The sequence below is a fragment of the Misgurnus anguillicaudatus genome, chromosome 22 (assembly GCF_027580225.2).
Source record: "Misgurnus anguillicaudatus chromosome 22, ASM2758022v2, whole genome shotgun sequence".
In the NCBI taxonomy this organism is placed as follows: domain Eukaryota; kingdom Metazoa; phylum Chordata; class Actinopteri; order Cypriniformes; family Cobitidae; genus Misgurnus; species Misgurnus anguillicaudatus.
In genome coordinates, this window is record NC_073358.2 from 52,073,275 (window position 1) to 52,093,593 (window position 20,319).

The 20,319-nt window shown below is 41.9% G+C and overlaps 1 protein-coding gene across 12 annotated transcripts in view; it reads right to left on the reverse strand.

Moving 5' to 3' along the window:
• Positions 1-20,319, reverse strand: part of tspoap1 (TSPO associated protein 1) — a 91,302-nt gene that overhangs the window by 43,936 nt on the left and 27,047 nt on the right. For all 12 annotated transcript variants that reach the window (XM_073860945.1, XM_073860937.1, XM_073860936.1 and 9 more), the window contains one exon: positions 326-433. In XM_073860945.1, the coding sequence (XP_073717046.1) occupies positions 326-433 (108 nt within the window). The remainder of the gene's footprint in view (positions 1-325; positions 434-20,319) is intronic.

Consider the following 20,319-nt stretch of genomic DNA (forward strand, 5'->3'; position numbering starts at 1 on the left):
AGAGAAAAAGATGAAAAGTGCATACATAAGCTTTCACTCTGATTGACGTGTGGGCGTGCTTTTCTGGGGGAAGCGCCCATATAAGGAATATGGGGTCACTGATATGTAACAGGTACCCATGTTTAAAAAAAAACTTTCAGAAACTTGTAGAAGAATATTAAAGAAGAATGACAACAAACCAACAGAGTACTGTTAGTAAACAGGTCATATATTAGTTCAGATATTTTTGATGAGCATCTTATAAGAGAACTAATTGAATTCTAGCTCAACTATAATATAAATCTTCATGAGAAAATCTGAAAGACTGGTGAAATAATGAACTCACCAGGACTTTGTTTTCTTCTCTGAGGTTTGAGCAGGTTTTCTCCATCTCCTCCAGAGCTCGTAACAGCTCGGAGTTCTGTCGCACCAGGAACCCAGAATCCCTGCTGCTCTGTTAGTCGGGAAAAACACAAAAACACAAAATGAGAAACACCGACGCACAAATGTAGCCATCCGTCAATCAACCTTAAACGCAGAGCTTCTCTAATTCATCTGACACGGCTGAGAAAGCAGAAGAATACAAGACAAACAGATGGACGGATACACAGCAGCATGAGGAGGGAAACATTTGTAGTAAAGACAACAAAGTGATAAAAAGCAATAATCCATGAAAAATGACTGAAAAGTAATAAACCATATGGCTTGGGTCTATACAGGATTTTTTTACGGATTTATAATCTGCAAGGTGAAAATCTAATAGCTCAGGAACCTCTACTTGTAATTCTCTCACGTGATCCACATCTCTTCTCTGTTAGGACCCTCAGGACAAAATTAAATAACGACAGCTTTGATTTTCACACTGCTGCCCATAGTCGAGTATTTGTTTGTTTGATTCATGGGATGCCAGCTGGTATCATATCAAGATTTTGTCTTTGCTATCAGTTTGAAATCATTCAAATTGCAAAGTTGCAAATTATTATGTTGTGAAGTCCTAGAAGTGCAGGCAATGAAATTATAATTTGCCCTGATCATCGGCTGTTTTTAAAACAATCAGGCAAAAAAATGCTTGTATCTGCCAAAATACAGATTATACACTGCAAAAAAAAAAAAACATTTTCTTGGTATTTTTGTCTTGTTTTCAGTAAAAATATCTAAAAATTCTTAAATTAAGATGTATTCTCTTGATGAGCAAAACGACCCAAGAAAGTAAGTCTAGTTTTAAGACCAAAAATATCTAATTTATGTGATTTTGTGCATAAAACAAGCAAAAAATCTGCCAATGGGTTAGCAAATGTTTCTTGAATTTTCCTTGAATTTGGTGTTTAAGAAAAATCTTCAAGATTTTTTTGCTTGTTTTATGCACAAAATCACTTATATTTTTGGTCTAAAAACTAGACTTATTTTCTTGGGTCGTTTTGCTCATCAAGAAAAAGCATCTTAATTTAAAGGAGCATTTCACCCGTTGAAACATTAATCTTTATTGAAAGTGTGTTATATTTGTAGGTGAAATTTAACATACATTTTCGAATTTGGTGCCGAGAAAAGGGGTGTTGGTAGTCTCACTCCCTCAAAAAAGATATTGGACTTCCTTATTTCAATAATGCAAAATTATTTTTACATCATTGAAAGAAGGAAGTGCAACACTGAAATCTGTATTTCTCATGTCTCCGCGGCAACTGAGGAAATGATGCACGACCATTCAAAAACATGACTGGGGTTCTAACCATACAAAGCTTAATGCAAATGGGTGAAGTGTCCCTTTAAGAATTTTTAGATATTTTTACTGAAAACAAGACAAAAATACTAAGACACTTTTTTCCTGAAAATCTTTTGCAGTGCAGTATGTCTCTTTAATTTTATTTATTCAAATGTACTATTTTTACTACAAATTGTACTATTACATTTACAACTAATTTATTAGTACTGTATGCAAGAAGTAATGAACCTTCAGTAATACAGATAAAAGTGTAACTCAACAAAACTCAAAAATTTAACTTAAAACTACAAGTTTTTTATGAACCAAAAGAAACCCCATGATTGGCTTTGGCTAAACCTCTTAACTACGATATGATTTAGGGGTTGCAGCCAATGGGAGTGTTAAATATGATTGATGTTCACTCATTACTAAGGCGTCTGGTCTGGACTCTCATCATCCTTTTGTGCTTATTATTGATCGGCTGTGCTGTTCAACACCACAAAGGATAAGGGTCAAAAGTCATCTTAATTAAAATTGAAACGTCCATTATAATACAGTCACCATGGGATTTTCAGCACATGTCGACCTGTTTGGTGTGTCAGCATTTTGCAAATTGTTTGATTTTGTTTAGGACAATTTAGAGAGAGATAAAATTATGGCTGCATGAAGAATATTTTGTAGTTAGTTTTACTCAACATATGTGAACAGCAAGCTGAACAATCAACATTTCCCTACTTTCTTTCTCTCTTCCGTTCCCTTCTTTATTATTCTCTCTCTCATCAACAAAGATGCAAACAGAGGTAATTGAAGGCTACGTGCTGTTTCCAAACACATGCTGACTCAATGACTAGCCCGGAGACGGTTTCCATGACGATGCCGTTTATAATCCAGTGCTTCGTCCTTCATTTCAACTAAAAGCCATTGAGTTTGTTACTCTGGGGAAATAATGTTAACAAACACATACTGAACGATACGCAGATGGTGACCTCTGCACGCTGGAGATGAGAGAGACACAGGTGAAACTGTTCCCAGTTCAGTGAAAACGCAAATGCTTCAGGGCTCTAATGTAACAGTGTGTTCAGCCCCGGGGTTACTAACACAAAGACTTGGTCTTTAACAAATTACATCATTTCAGCCAAGAACCCTACAGAAATCAAATTAATCAGCCAAAACTGGAACAAAAGCCTCTCAGTGTTTATTGCTGGCAGAGCTTCTGTTGTAGAGAAGAAAGATCATGTCAGACCATATACTGGTATAAATGGTAAAGTGACGTTATATAACCAAAACTATACACACCATCTAGACCCATTTTAGAGCTTAACTAAATCAGATTTGATGTCAATGATAAGTAACCTGAAACAAACACACTTTTGAATATTCAGGTACACAAAGGAGATTTGAGTTTGTTGTATTGTAGCTTTAAACAGAATGAAAAGAACAAAAGTAACAGTAACGGTGAACTTCAACACAAATAATGAACAATAGCCTGATCCTCAAACACAGGAACACACACACAGTCTTCTCATATTACAGGAACTATGAAGGAGTTTTCAGGAAAACACACAACAGTGTTTTATACAGTAGACTGCCAACAACAAAGCCCAGAGACGAGAAACCCAGAAGAAACCGAGCAACAGAACAATAAACTCTACAGAGACTTTACTACAGACAGAAACCCTGAAATCCAGCATCTTTACTGTGCTACAACAAATGATGAATTACATTTATAGTCTGGTTATTTGCAGGCTCATTAAAAGCTGAAGTTGTACTTTCTGCTATTGTTCTCTAAAAATACTGAACCAGAAGAAAAAGGAGTGTTTGCTAAATCAAGCATCAATTCTCCACCAAATGCCCGCCCTTTGATCCAAACACACGCCTTCTCCACCAAATGCCCGCCCTTTCATCCAAACGCCCGCCTTCTCCACCAAATGCCCGCCCTTTGATCCAAACACACGCCTTCTCCATCAAATGCCCGACCTTTCATCCAAACGCCCGCCTTCTCCACCAAATGCCCAATTCTCCACCAAATGCCCGCCGTTTGATCCAAACACACACCTTCTTCACCAAATGCACGCCCTTTGATCCAAACACACGCCTTCTCCACCAAATGCCCGCCCTTTCATCCAAACGCCCGCCTTCTCCACCAAATGCCAGATTCTCCACCAAATGCCCGCCCTTTGATCCAAACACACGCCTTCTCCACCAAATGCCCGACCTTTCATCCAAACGCCCGCCTTCTCCACCAAATGCCCAATTCTCCACCAAATGCCCGCCGTTTGATCCAAACACACGCCTTCTCCACCAAATGCACGCCCTTTGATCCAAACACACGCCTTCTCCACCAAATGCACGCCCTTTGATCCAAACACACGCCTTCTCCACCAAATGCCCGCCCTTTCATCCAAACGCCCGCCTTCTCCACCAAATGCCAGATTCTCCACCAAATGCCCGCCCTTTGATCCAAACACACGCCTTCTCCACCAAATGCCCGACCTTTCATCCAAACGCCCGCCTTCTCCACCAAATGCCCAATTCTCCACCAAATGCCCGACCCTTGATCCAAACACACACCTTCTCCACCAAATGCACGCCCTTTGATCCAAACACACGCCTTCTCCACCAAATGCCCGCCCTTTCATCCAAACGCCCGCCTTCTCCACCAAATGCCAGATTCTCCACCAAATGCCCACCCTTTGATCCAAACACACGCCTTCTCCACCAAATGCCCGACCTTTCATCCAAACGCCCGCCTTCTCCACCAAATGCCCAATTCTCCACCAAATGCCCGCCGTTTGATCCAAACACACGCCTTCTCCACCAAATGCCCGCCCTTTGATCCAAACACACGCCTTCTCCACCAAATGCACGCCCTTTGATCCAAACACACGCCTTCTCCACCAAATGCCCGCCCTTTCATCCAAACGCCCGCCTTCTCCACCAAATGCCAGATTCTCCACCAAATGCCCGCCCTTTGATCCAAACACACGCCTTCTCCACCAAATGCCCGACCTTTCATCCAAACGCCCGCCTTCTCCACCAAATGCCCAATTCTCCACCAAATGCCCGACCCTTGATCCAAACACACACCTTCTCCACCAAATGCCCGCCCTTTGATCCAAACACACGCCTTCTCCACCAAATGCCCGACCCTTGATCCAAACACACGCCTTCTCCACCAAATGCACGCCCTTTGATCCAAACACACGCCTTCTTCACCAAATGCACGCCCTTTGATCCAAACACACGCCTTCTCCACCAAATGCCCGCCCTTTCATACAAACGCCCGCCTTCTCCACCAAATGCCCGATTCTCCACCAAATGCCCGCCGTTTGATCCAAACACACACCTTCTTCACCAAATGCATGCCCTTTGATCCAAACACACGCCTTCTCCACCAAATGCCCGCCCTTTCATCCAAACGCCCGCCTTCTCCACCAAATGCCCAATTCTCCACCAAATGCCCAATTCTCCACCAAATGCCCGCCATTTGATCCAAACACACGCCTTCTCCACCAAATGCACGCCCTTTGATCCAAACACACGCCTTCTCCATCAAATGCCCGACCTTTCATCCAAACGCCCGCCTTCTCCACCAAATGCCCAATTCTCCACCAAATGCCCGCCGTTTGATCCAAACACACACCTTCTTCACCAAATGCACGCCCTTTGATCCAAACACACGCCTTCTCCACCAAATGCCCGCCCTTTCATCCAAACGCCCGCCTTCTCCACCAAATGCCAGATTCTCCACCAAATGCCCGCCCTTTGATCCAAACACACGCCTTCTCCACCAAATGCCCGACCTTTCATCCAAACGCCCGCCTTCTCCACCAAATGCCCAATTCTCCACCAAATGCCCGCCGTTTGATCCAAACACACGCCTTCTCCACCAAATGCACGCCCTTTGATCCAAACACACGCCTTCTCCACCAAATGCACGCCCTTTGATCCAAACACACGCCTTCTCCACCAAATGCCCGCCCTTTCATCCAAACGCCCGCCTTCTCCACCAAATGCCAGATTCTCCACCAAATGCCCGCCCTTTGATCCAAACACACGCCTTCTCCACCAAATGCCCGACCTTTCATCCAAACGCCCGCCTTCTCCACCAAATGCCCAATTCTCCACCAAATGCCCGACCCTTGATCCAAACACACACCTTCTCCACCAAATGCACGCCCTTTGATCCAAACACACGCCTTCTCCACCAAATGCCCGCCCTTTCATCCAAACGCCCGCCTTCTCCACCAAATGCCAGATTCTCCACCAAATGCCCACCCTTTGATCCAAACACACGCCTTCTCCACCAAATGCCCGACCTTTCATCCAAACGCCCGCCTTCTCCACCAAATGCCCAATTCTCCACCAAATGCCCGCCGTTTGATCCAAACACACGCCTTCTCCACCAAATGCCCGCCCTTTGATCCAAACACACGCCTTCTCCACCAAATGCACGCCCTTTGATCCAAACACACGCCTTCTCCACCAAATGCCCGCCCTTTCATCCAAACGCCCGCCTTCTCCACCAAATGCCAGATTCTCCACCAAATGCCCGCCCTTTGATCCAAACACACGCCTTCTCCACCAAATGCCCGACCTTTCATCCAAACGCCCGCCTTCTCCACCAAATGCCCAATTCTCCACCAAATGCCCGACCCTTGATCCAAACACACACCTTCTCCACCAAATGCCCGCCCTTTGATCCAAACACACGCCTTCTCCACCAAATGCCCGACCCTTGATCCAAACACACGCCTTCTCCACCAAATGCACGCCCTTTGATCCAAACACACGCCTTCTTCACCAAATGCACGCCCTTTGATCCAAACACACGCCTTCTCCACCAAATGCCCGCCCTTTCATACAAACGCCCGCCTTCTCCACCAAATGCCCGATTCTCCACCAAATGCCCGCCGTTTGATCCAAACACACACCTTCTTCACCAAATGCATGCCCTTTGATCCAAACACACGCCTTCTCCACCAAATGCCCGCCCTTTCATCCAAACGCCCGCCTTCTCCACCAAATGCCCAATTCTCCACCAAATGCCCAATTCTCCACCAAATGCCCGCCATTTGATCCAAACACACGCCTTCTCCACCAAATGCACGCCCTTTGATCCAAACACACGCCTTCTCCACCAAATGCCCGCCCTTTCATCCAAACGCCCGCCTTCTCCACCAAATGCCCAATTCTCCACCAAATGCCCAATTCTCCACCAAATGCCCGCCATTTGATCCAAACACACGCCTTCTCCACCAAATGCACGCCCTTTGATCCAAACACACGCCTTCTCCACCAAATGCCCGCCCTTTCATCCAAACGCCCGCCTTCTCCACCAAATGCCCGATTCTCCACCAAATGCCTGCCCTTTGATCCAAACACACACCTTCTCCACCAAATGCACGCCCTTTGATCCAAACACACGCCTTCTCCACCAAATGCCCGCCCTTTCATCCAAACGCCCGCCTTCTCCACCAAATGCCAGATTCTCCACCAAATGCCCGCCCTTTGATCCAAACACACGCCTTCTCCACCAAATGCCCGACCTTTCATCCAGACGCCCGCCTTCTCCACCAAATGCCCAATTCTCCACCAAATGCCCGCCGTTTGATCCAAACACACACCTTCTTCACCAAATGCACGCCCTTTGATCCAAACACACGCCTTCTCCACCAAATGCCCGCCCTTTCATCCAAACGCCCGCCTTCTCCACCAAATGCCAGATTCTCCACCAAATGCCCGCCCTTTGATCCAAACACACGCCTTCTCCACCAAATGCCCGACCTTTCATCCAAACGCCCACCTTCTCCACCAAATGCCCAATTCTCCACCAAATGCCCGCCGTTTGATCCAAACACACGCCTTCTCCACCAAATGCACGCCCTTTGATCCAAACACACGCCTTCTCCACCAAATGCACGCCCTTTGATCCAAACACACGCCTTCTCCACCAAATGCCTGCCCTTTCATCCAAACGCCCGCCTTCTCCACCAAATGCCAGATTCTCCACCAAATGCCCGCCCTTTGATCCAAACACACGCCTTCTCCACCAAATGCCCGACCTTTCATCCAAACGCCCGCCTTCTCCACCAAATGCCCAATTCTCCACCAAATGCCCGACCCTTGATCCAAACACACACCTTCTCCACCAAATGCACGCCCTTTGATCCAAACACACGCCTTCTCCACCAAATGCCCGCCCTTTCATCCAAACGCCCGCCTTCTCCACCAAATGCCAGATTCTCCACCAAATGCCCACCCTTTGATCCAAACACACGCCTTCTCCACCAAATGCCCGACCTTTCATCCAAACGCCCGCCTTCTCCACCAAATGCCCAATTCTCCACCAAATGCCCGCCGTTTGATCCAAACACACGCCTTCTCCACCAAATGCCCGCCCTTTGATCCAAACACACGCCTTCTCCACCAAATGCACGCCCTTTGATCCAAACACACGCCTTCTCCACCAAATGCCCGCCCTTTCATCCAAACGCCCGCCTTCTCCACCAAATGCCAGATTCTCCACCAAATGCCCGCCCTTTGATCCAAACACACGCCTTCTCCACCAAATGCCCGACCTTTCATCCAAACGCCCGCCTTCTCCACCAAATGCCCAATTCTCCACCAAATGCCCGACCCTTGATCCAAACACACACCTTCTCCACCAAATGCCCGCCCTTTGATCCAAACACACGCCTTCTCCACCAAATGCCCGACCCTTGATCCAAACACACGCCTTCTCCACCAAATGCACGCCCTTTGATCCAAACACACGCCTTCTTCACCAAATGCACGCCCTTTGATCCAAACACACGCCTTCTCCACCAAATGCCCGCCCTTTCATACAAACGCCCGCCTTCTCCACCAAATGCCAGATTCTCCACCAAATGCCTGCCCTTTGATCCAAACACACGCCTTCTCCACCAAATGCCCGACCTTTCATCCAAACGCCCGCCTTCTCCACCAAATGCCCAATTCTCCACCAAATGCCCGCCGTTTGATCCAAACACACACCTTCTTCACCAAATGCATGCCCTTTGATCCAAACACACGCCTTCTCCACCAAATGCCCGCCCTTTCATCCAAACGCCCGCCTTCTCCACCAAATGCCCAATTCTCCACCAAATGCCCAATTCTCCACCAAATGCCCGCCATTTGATCCAAACACACGCCTTCTCCACCAAATGCACGCCCTTTGATCCAAACACACGCCTTCTCCACCAAATGCCCGCCCTTTCATCCAAACGCCCGCCTTCTCCACCAAATGCCCGATTCTCCACCAAATGCCCGCCCCTTTGATCCAAACACACGCCTTCTCCACCAAATGCCCGACCTTTCATCCAAACGCCGCCTTTTCCACCAAATGCCCGATTCTCCACCAAATGCCCGCCCTTTGATCCAAACACACGCCGCCTTCACCAAATGCACGCCCTTTGATCCAAACACACGCCTTCTCCACCAAATGCCCGACCTTTCATCCAAACGCCCGCCTTCTCCACCAAATGCCCAATTCTCCACCAAATGCCCGCCGTTTGATCCAAACACACACCTTCTCCACCAAATGCACGGCCTTTGATCCAAACACACGCCTTCTCCACCAAATGCCCGCCCTTTCATCCAAACGCCCGCCTTCTCCACCAAATGCCCAATTCTCCACCAAATGCCCGCCGTTTGATCCAAACACACGCCTTCTCCACCAAATGCCCGACCCTTGATCCAAATGCCCGCCCTCTCTGCCAAATGCCCGCCCCTCTTCTCAAATTGCCCTTCTTCTGCTCCAAATGCACAACTTCTTTTCTAAATGCTCGCTCTCTTCTCCGAATGATAGTTAGCTTTACACTGACAGCACACATTAGGTGTGCTCAACTTCATGTGGCGCTACCCAGAGCGATCTGTGGCTGCCTTGAATAAGTGCATGCTGGTTAGAAATTTAGTCCAACTTGAGCTGGCGCCAACGGCATGTGACTGTGACATATGGCATTAAAGTACCGCAAGAACAATTAAAAAACAACCAAGCTTAGTATAAGCAACCACTAAAATATTTGATCTAAAGTGTTACAAACAAACTGATGGAGCATCATCACACCAGCACGCACTTACTGTGTGTGTGTGTGTGTGTGTGTGTGTGTGTGTGTGTGTGTGTGTGTGTGTGTGTGTGTGTGTGTGTGTGTAAGCACACAAAACACTGGTCATTAAATAAAGTCCGCAGGTCCATCAGTTGCCTGTGAATGTTCGCTCCAGGAGCGCTCAGTGCACTAATGTGTTCATGTCGACTCAATAATGATAAATGGCTGTAATTTGATAGACAGTTGTGCAAAGTTACGATACGAACACAAATGTCCTGAAATCCAGACTAATAGCCAGACAACAGAGCTCATTACATTTATCCCTGACGCTAGATGTTCTGCCCTCGCTCCTCAAAACACAACCTTATATTTCACTGCCATTTAATCGCCACACAGCCTTTGCCTGAAGTGTCAGAATATAAATTAGCAATAAATATTTCAGTCTATGTGTCTACAGACGGCAACCCCCTCCACCCATGTGAACAATTCTCAAATCTGCATAACAATGAGACCCGGCGAGTGCTTTGATCCATCATCATCTTCATCATCAGGGATTTTTCCTAGAAACTCCCGAATCCCCCACCTCAAGGGAATTTTAAATCCTCACAGTGCGAATGCCTTCAGTTGCCTGGAAGGACACAAATTTCATTTCAGCATTTAAATTGGATCTGTGTGCTGCTGTGTTGTGAAAAAGAGTGATGTGAGATCTGAGACGCCTCGGGCAACATACTGTACAATCATCTTAACATAAGAAATGTCCACTGTCTGGACACAGAAGAATTTATTTCATTTTAAAGATCAATTGAATTTAAGAGGGAAAGCCCAGTAAACATATCTTGATTTTAAAAATGTCCTGTTATCTGTTGGATAAGCGGTGCCTTGTAATACCTTCACAAAAGGGCTTCACGTTCCCGCTCCTTTCCTTCACTACTCCCAGCTGGTGGAATGATCTTCTTATAGGAGTCCAGTCAGCCACATCTCTTGCAACATTCAACTAAAAACTCATCTCTATCAAAAATACTTGACAAATAGATAATGACTGCACTTCCACCTTAACATCTAAACAATGATCGTACCAACTTACTGCATGTTATATATAGATGCAATGTAGCTCTCTCTTGGCAGCGTAGATGGAGGCAAAGGATCAAAAAAAATTTAACTGGCCACAATTAATGTAGGAAGGTCATGTGAATATTGAAATGATCTAATATTGAAAGTATACACTAATATGAAACTCATTTTATGACCAGTTTAGCATAAAATCAGTGCATGCAACCTAGAATGCCTGCATTCATATTCAGTCCTATTCATCTGATCTCTGCTCAGTATCTCTCTTTATTTGCTCTCTTGTGTGTCTGTCTCAGTAACAGGATTGATGTTCAGAGCTGCTGTACATCTGTTAAAGGTCTTCTGTGTTTCTCATGCTGGTGAATGTTTAAAGTTGTCCTGATATAACATCAGGATTCCAGTGACCTACATCCACACAACACAAGCTCATGTATACTGTCTGTACTATCCTATTAACACTATTCAATGTGTGTCACACTGAATGTCAATGTAAAACATGTTACATTTATTGTGTTTTTCAGCACTTGATCAGGAGGCTACTGAAGAATCCCCAACACCACAAACACACACATACACATACATGCACACGTAAACCACACATACACAAATGCAAACATGCATTAGCGCACGCACACCACACATACACACACGCAAACATGCACACGCACTCATGCACACCACATGTAAACCACACATACACACACCTGCACACGGAAACCACGCACATGCACACACACCCACACACCAATAAAATGGCAAAAGTATGATGCTATAAAAATGTTGTAGGCAGCTCACCAGTTATAAAACGAAATGAAACCCCTGCAGTATTGAAGTAGAGGTTACAGTTGCACTGGGGGTGATAATAAACCTCACTCGCCCAACACTCATCTATAAGTCATAAAGAGAGACCCTGAAGTGCTGCCTGTGTCCCCTCGTGAGGCAATGTGTGTGTGTGTGTGTGTGTGTGTGTGTTTAGGCAAGCAGACCTCAGCAATCCTAACAAAGACGTCTTATCCAATGTCATTTCAGCTCATCATTTACAGCACATTTGCAGTGTCAGAAGCCTCTCATTCTGTCCCTGACACAAACACACACAACATTTCTCTGTCGTCTCCCCTCAGGCAGTCATGATGATGGTTCATACAGAAGAAGATAAACCTCAGAAAGCCTCAGATGTATTGTACAGCATCTCCTCTGACACACAAACACACAGTCTGATGTGTGGATGGACAGAAGTGATTTTCAATTCTGGTCCCCATCGGTAGCCGTGTTAATATAAATCAGAAATTGTTTTACACTGCAAAAAATGATTTTCAAGAAAAAATGTTCTTGTAAAATGTATTTTTGTCTTGTTTTTGGTAAAAATATCTAAAAATTCTTAAATTAGGATGCTTTTTCTTGATGAGCAAATGACCCAAGAAAATAAGTTTGAAGACCATCAAAAGTTCCTCAGAATCAAGTGTGGCTACAACAGAGCGTAGTTCCCAACCAACATAGACGCAGCAAAGACAGGATGAAAATATGATTTAAGACTGTGGTGTTTATTTGTATAAATCAACATTAATCTAATTTACATTAACGTTACCATTTATATCGTGCAACTGTTGAAGTGATGATCAAATATGCGTGGAAGCATGCTAAACTCTTTCCCCGTCAGCGTTTTGTTTAAAGGTGACATAGAATGGTTGAACGGAGTATTTATCCTTGTTCTGTGATGTGCCTTAGAAGCTTCCTAAAAACCTCTCTCAGATAGCTCTATTAGGGTGGGGGATTTTAAACAAGTGGTTTTGCACCTATTTGGCTCCCCCTACTGGCAATCTCATTACTGATTGGCTGACTTTGCTGCCACTCAAAAAATGTAGCCAATTATTTTAAAGTGGAGGGGCAGTAAGATGCCTGTGATGTCATAAGCATCAGTTTTTCAAATTGGGCTGTTTTCTGGCTGACATTTCTAAAAGAGGAATTTCTATGAGACTGAGATGTTTAGCATGTTTAGCACTTTTTGTATGTTTGTGAATGCAGGTAGACTACCATTATTCTACAAAGACAAGGTAAAAATGGTTTTTCATTCTCTGTCCCCTTTAAGTTGCCACCCAGTTTTAGCTTAATGCCTTACAGAAAAATGATCTTCTTTAAATAAACATAAAATATAAAATAAAAAATGCCGCATTGTTGTAACAATATTTTCAGTGAGTATTAGAAACTGCGATCAATTTATTAGGTTGACACAGACAGATGAGATCTCAATATGTTAAGAGACACATACGGTGCATTTAGATCATTAAGACGACCCCAACTGATCCATAACAAACTAAATCACACAAATAGCTTCATTAACACATGAAACTGTCATTTCCCAAAATCCATCAGTTCTCTGATTCAGCTGACCTCAGCCCTGACGCCTACAGAGTCATTAAAACCCACACGAGTCGTTCATCACCGTCAAACTGAACGTCTGCCAGTAACGCCGCCATCATCCTTCAAACGCTGTCAGATACACAGAAATGTAAAGATGATGTGTGTTTCTGATCAACCTCTCGAAGTCTTTGAGGACCAAATTACTGTGATTCAATCAATTAAACACACCAGTGAGGTAAGATCTTACATACATCATTGAAACATAAACTCATCAATTAGACATGCAGTAAACTTAAAGCTCCCATAACACACGTGTTTCTGCTCATCTCATGTTAATCTTGAGTACTTATAGAGTAGTTTTACATCCTTCATATCTCTGAAGAGTCTTTAGTTTTATGAGATTTATAAAAGACAGATCAGCTTTACCTATCTTACCTGGAGACATACCGCGGGAGGAGCGAGTCACGAGCAAGCAACGCACATAAAACATTATCCCACTATCTCTGGATGACTTATGATTCACTAAATGTTCGTGTCGTTTACATTATATGCACTTACGTGGTGATTGCCAACAAAACGCAGACATTTGATGCAGTTTTACTTACCGCCTGTGACTCATGACCTCCTCATTTCTACATAATCCAGCGTTAATTAAAAAAAAAAACTTCCCTGCTACCCTGGTTAAACAAACTATATCCATTGTTTCCATAATGCTAGGTTCATTGGGAAACTAAACAATAGGGGTGCACTGAATAATTGGGCACCGAAAATTCGTCCAAAAGACATTTATCACCGAAACAATACGGCCGAAATGTTGCGATGATGCAAACAGAAACCGCGACCTGCACGTGCTTGTCTGAATCAACATGTATGCGGTGTGGATGTATTTAACCGCAAAAGGCGCAAAAGTGGGCAGTTGTCTGTACGCACAGAGGTACAAACTTATCTCCAGAGTATTCTTTTTCTAATAAAAACATTTGTTTATGTCTTAAGTGTATTTATACCACGGGTCTGTTGAATGCTGTATTCTGATTGGCTGAGAAATGTTCCATGGGTATGCATTAATTTCAGATAACCGCACACCTAACTTGTCAAATGTCTAAAAAAATAACCGAGGTATAAAAGGAATAATTGACTCCGGTCCTTTGAATTATTTGAAAATAATGCACACCCGCGGTGTAACGGCACTCCGCGAAGGGTGTGCATTATTTTCTTATAATTCAATGGCCCGTCGTCAATTATTCCTTACGTATAGATTACAGTCAGAAACCAGTCTGTGCTTATTTGGTCTTAAAGAGACAGTAACCTGAATTAACCTACTTAAGTCTGTGTCATTAATGGTAATCAAACAACCCAAGACAAAGAGAAAATCACTTCTGTAGCTCTAAAAATAATAATATATTTAATTTATACAATAAAGACAATGTTATGACTCATTTAATTTGATTTCCGTACCTAATGCTAATGTTAGCCCTTATTAATGTGCAACTTTGTTCTTTTTTATAAATGTTTGCAATTTCTTTATTTGTTATTAGATTTTCCCCACCCCCTTTTTGCTGATCTAAAAAATAATCTGATCCATGCCTCAAAAACTGTAATGTGATCCGAACCGTGAGTTTTGTGATCCGTCACACACCCCAAGTAAAGTTAGTACACAGTGATGGCCATAAATTCATTTGTACTAATAATTGGCATAATAATTTATTTCGGTGTTTCGGCCTTGGTTTCCTCTTTTTCGGTTTCGGCCAAGAATTTTCATTTCGGTGCATCCCTGCTAAATAAGCTTAAATTTCCCTCAAAAACAACAACACACTTCTTTGATGACGTTGATTTCATGTCAGCTCTTGTGTGTGCGCTATTTTGCTTAAAGTGCCCATATAAGGACTTCCACTGTACTTCCTGCACTGAATTACCCTTAAAAAAATAGAGTTCATGTTAAAGGGGCATTCAGTAGGATCTACCCCCATCTAGTGGTGGAATTGTATTTTCCATTCAAACGAACAGTGCTTACTAGCTCCTCCCCTTTCCAAATGCGTGTTTCAACTATGGTAGCCGTTATGTAATCACTGATCTCCTTGTCCGTTGAAAGTAAATGTCAACTGTATGTCACAAAGGGACGTTGATGACCTCAGCACAGATGTGTCTCTATGTACTATCTTTACAGAATACTGATGCATTATGGGAGTCCCAGTGGTCTGTATGAACTGCTGAGGAATTCAATTAGCCATAAATGGACCAAATTTGAGGGAGAGAGACAAAGTTTTTGGAATTACTTTAACAACCTTTGTCTATAAAACACTGGCAGAATCCTAATGCAAAGCAGCTCCCCTAACGTTCAAGAAAAAAAGTTGACAGGTTGGCCTGTATAAAAAGCACCACAAATTCACACCCTTTAGATTATTGGATCATCCTAGTTTTAGAGCATTTAATACGAAAGCTATAAGGAGCTATCTGTATTAATATATGTAAAGATGGCTGTATGGGAAGGTAATTCAGCCATTATAAAAGAGTTTCACAAGAACTATGAAATGAAAAAATCTGTTCATATAACCAGGTTTTTCAGCCTGATCTCACAGGAATTTGTCAGTAATCATACAAAAACGAACGATTATTTAAATAAAACAATAATGAAATCCCGCCCCTAACCCTGATGTCACATGAGCAAAAGCCAATCGTACAAAAGTGGTCATTTACAGTAATATGAACTAGCCACCTCATAAAATGCATATGAATCGCCATGAGATTGCGTTGAATGTTTCGACCAACACCGCACTATTAAACATAACATTTGACAACTTAATCTTCCTCAGCGGCCCGCACAAATCCACACCTCTAATTAATCATCAGCGTCTGCGCAGACACAGTGACAGCCAGCAGACACATGCAACATATTACCCATGATGAGTCTACAACAAGCTTATTGGATCTGTTTTCGGTTATTATCTACACTGGTAACAACTTATTAACACCTATTCTCGATGTAGCCATTAAAAACTAGATTAATATAAGCAGCTTTTCTCCTCATAATGAACTTTTATTAGTCACGGGTGGCCAAAGGTATCCAGCTGTTGATGTTACCCGACTGTATTACACATACAGACAAGTGTTCGGTTTACTGTGCACACAGCAAAAATGACTTTTTTACTTAGTATTTTTGTCTTGTTTTCAGTAGAAATATCTAAAAATTCTTAAATAAGGATGCTTTTTCTTGATGAGCAAAATGACCTAAGAAAATAAGTCTAGTTTTTAGACAAATAATATATAATAATATAAGTTAAGTGAATTTGTGCTTAAAACAAGCAAAATTATCTCCCAATGGGGTGAGAAAATTGTGCTTAAATTAAGTGTTTAAGAAAAAGGAAAACCTATTTTTAGATTTTTTTCCTCACCTCATTGGCAGATATTTTTGCTTCTTTTCAGTTTAAATTTACTTAAATTGTATATTTTTTTCTATAAACTAGACATATTTTGCTTATACTTTCTCTTGATGAGCAAAATGACTTCTTTATTTAAGAATTTTATATTTCTACTGAAAACAAGACAAAATACTAAGTAAGAAAGTCATTTTTTTTGCAGTGCAAAATACATAACAGCCCCACTGCAAAAAGTTACTTTCTTAGGATTTTTGTCTTGTTTTCAGTAAAAAAATATGTAAAAATTCTTAAATTAAGATGTATTGTCTTGATGAGCAAAATGACCTAAGAAAATAAGTCTAGTTTTTAGACAAAAAAAAAATGGAATAAGAAAATTTTCTTGAAATAAGTGTACTTTTTTCGTAAACACTTAATTCAAGAAATTTTTCTTATTTCATTGGCAGATTTTTTTTGCTTGTTTTAAGCACAAATTTGCTAAATTTTATATTTCTGGTCTAAAATGTAGACTTATTTTCCTAGGTGATTTTGCTCATCGAGAAAAAGCATCTTAATTTAAGAATTTTTAGATATTTTTACTGAAAATAAGACAAAAATACTAAGACATTTTTTCTTGAAAATCATTTTTTGCAGTGTATAAGCAGTACGCTTACGCTGATAAAAATGTAAAACAATAAAATTGTTTCTCTGTTGTTTCATGAAAAGACACTTGAAATACTGTATGCAGCAAAAAATAGCATGCACATTATGTTAATACGCTATTTTCGACATATTCATGCATTACATATTTCTGCGAGACACTGCATCTGATCAGGAATGAATGATGATGGGATGGTCTGGAGCATAACACATTTTTCTGAGGATGCTGCTAGCTTTCCCAATTTAACTCATCTCCACATCTCATAGCTTATCTGAACAATTGTTCAGGGTCTTCTCTTCACATGTCAGAACATTATTGGGTCACGTAAGGTCAAGAACAAAGCAAATGAAAGTGACAAACCCAGGAGATCAGGTGATCTGTCACCTTCTCCTTAAACCCCAGGACAACACACAAACCCTTACACAGATTCATAACACATCAAGATCTGAAAACAACAACACAGAATAAAAATAAGTGCTATAAGAAAACAGCAAGCTGCACACTTATACTTAATACCATTTGGCATCAAATTCACTACTATAAACATTTAAGTGGTCGCTTTAAGAACAAACTTCTCATTGTGGCATACTATACAAAACACAATTGCTGAGAGAGTTTCTAACAAGCTTTAGTCCTAAAATACAACCTGAATATCAGGTTGAAATTTTACAGTGTTGTGAGATATGGTTTCTCTTCGTGACATCATCAGTTTTTGTGTTGCTAAAGTACATCCGATCTAAGGTGATTCTTCATGACCCATTAAAACACAAATACACAGGCGCACGCACACACACACACACACACACACACACACACACACACACACCCTTTAAATACACACACATCCTCTGATGGTCTGGACTGCGGGATAAACCTGACAAAGACACAAGAGATGATCCACATTCAGAAGCAGTGTGGCATGACTCCCATGAGATCATCTGACAACTGAACTTCAAAGAGATGAAGTCTGTGTGTGTGTGTGTGTGTGTGTGTGTGTGTGTGTGTGTGTTACAGATATTATTTCACATTCACTGCCTCCACATTAAAGGGAACATAAATGTTCACAGCATGATTCATTGGTGAATCATTCCTAAAAATGCCTCCTTTTTTCCAATCATTCTCCTCTACTTTGCTCTTTTCTGTTGATTAAAATTGTGCATTTTTGTTGTTCAATTGGTAAAGTTAAAGGTCGTAGGTTCAATTATCTGGAGCAACAAATTGACTAAATTTATATCTTCTAACAAACAAACTCAGTTTGGTTCTGTGGTCACGATACAGATTTTAAGAAAACGCAATATAGCCGCTTTCAGCAGTAACAACATAATCAAGCGGCTTTCGTGGTCATTACGTAACTTGCGGTAAACTCTGCGAAGAATAAATAACAACAAAGTCCTTTTAAAGAATTTTATTTATATAACAAGCAAAACAAACAACACGTAGATTACATAGGAACCCAAAACATTTGTTATTTTCGACGAAGTATTTGTTTAAGAATTCAGTTTCAGCAACTAGTCAGACCATTAAACAAACAGAAATGGTAAGTAAAGTTCAGACCAGATGCTTATCACGTCACCGCACGTGCGCCCGATGAAACCGTCTATAAAGTACACATAGTATAGTGACATAAAGTAGGCCTACTCTGAAGTATTTTTATTTGATCAGTTTTTGTAAGTAACTGCATGCTGTGAAAACAGAGATGGATGAATCATCGAGAGAGCGCGAAACGTGGATGTTTCCAGAAAGTAGGGCTGCACGATTTGGGTAATTTTTCCCATTGCGGTTATTGATGCTAATATTGCGATGTGCGATTATACGGAATGGTATCATGAGTCAACTTGATGGGTTTTAAGGAAAATCCACACAAAGTTTAGCTAAAATATGTATTTGTAAAACTAGAAATGTTTTCGTATTGCCACGTGATGTAGCAACTGCTCAGTGTCAGTAAACCTAAATCCAAAATACCGCCATACAACAGACATAGAGGTTTTTTTAGCTACCAGATCACTGTCAACCTCCTCTGCATCCATCTTCGCTCTGGTATAAGTGACAACGCACACCACACACACGTGCATGCCACACGTGCACTGCCTTTTTTGTTCGTTTTTCTTTCTTTTTTTTAAACATCAAGGAAAATCATCAAATTGTTATCAGAACGTTTGTGTCAACAAGTCCACGCATTTATTTTTTTTATATAATTGCAACATTTTGCTGTCATATAATTGCACAGGTTGACATCGCGATTGCGATGCGATTAATTGTGCAGCACTACCAGAAAGTCAGTCAAAGTGTTTTCAAAGCATCACGCCTGGCATTTCAAACACCCAGATTGTCTTCTACGAGAGAAAGAGATCAACACAAACACAACACTGTGAGGCGTCTTTAATATGCATACAGTGCATTCTGAGGCGATGTGTAAATAAATAAATAAATAATGTGGCAAACTCTTTGATCTCTTCTGAAAAGAATAAAGCTGTGAATCTTTCATTAATGAGAAGAGCTTAAATACTGTATAATGTGTGTGTGTGTGTGTGTGTGTGTGTGTGTGTGTGTGTGTGTGTGTGTGTGTGTGTGTGTGTGTGTGTGTGTGTGTGTGTGTGTGTGTGTGTGCGCGCATTACAAACATTTCTCTTTTAAGGACCATTTCCATGTAAGACAGTCTAGTTTAATATGACACCTTTCATTTTTTATATTAATCAGGGTTCCCACACCTTAGTTAATTTCAAATTCAATGACCTTTCAAGGACTTTCCAGGTCCAATACCCTCAAATTCAAGGACTTAATGTGGGGACACATTTTGTGAGAGCAAGGTTACTTTGTGTTACCTTTTAAGATACATTGTTACAGTTCCCTTTTGAGGGAACTCGCGCTGCGTCACTGTGGTGACACTTTGTGGACACCTCCATGGGTAAGTATGTCTGAATGTGTATATCAAATTCAACCAATGGTGAGGCTTAACGACAAAGACAGGGTGACGCGTGAGGAAGTACAGTTGTGTTCAAAATTATTCAACCCCAACTGAAATTGATTGTTTTGGCCGGTTTGACATTGATTTTGATCATTCAGTCATTCTGCTTACAATTACATCAAAGAGGCATGTGTAGGTCAGACAAATATAACATAACATTTATAATGAAA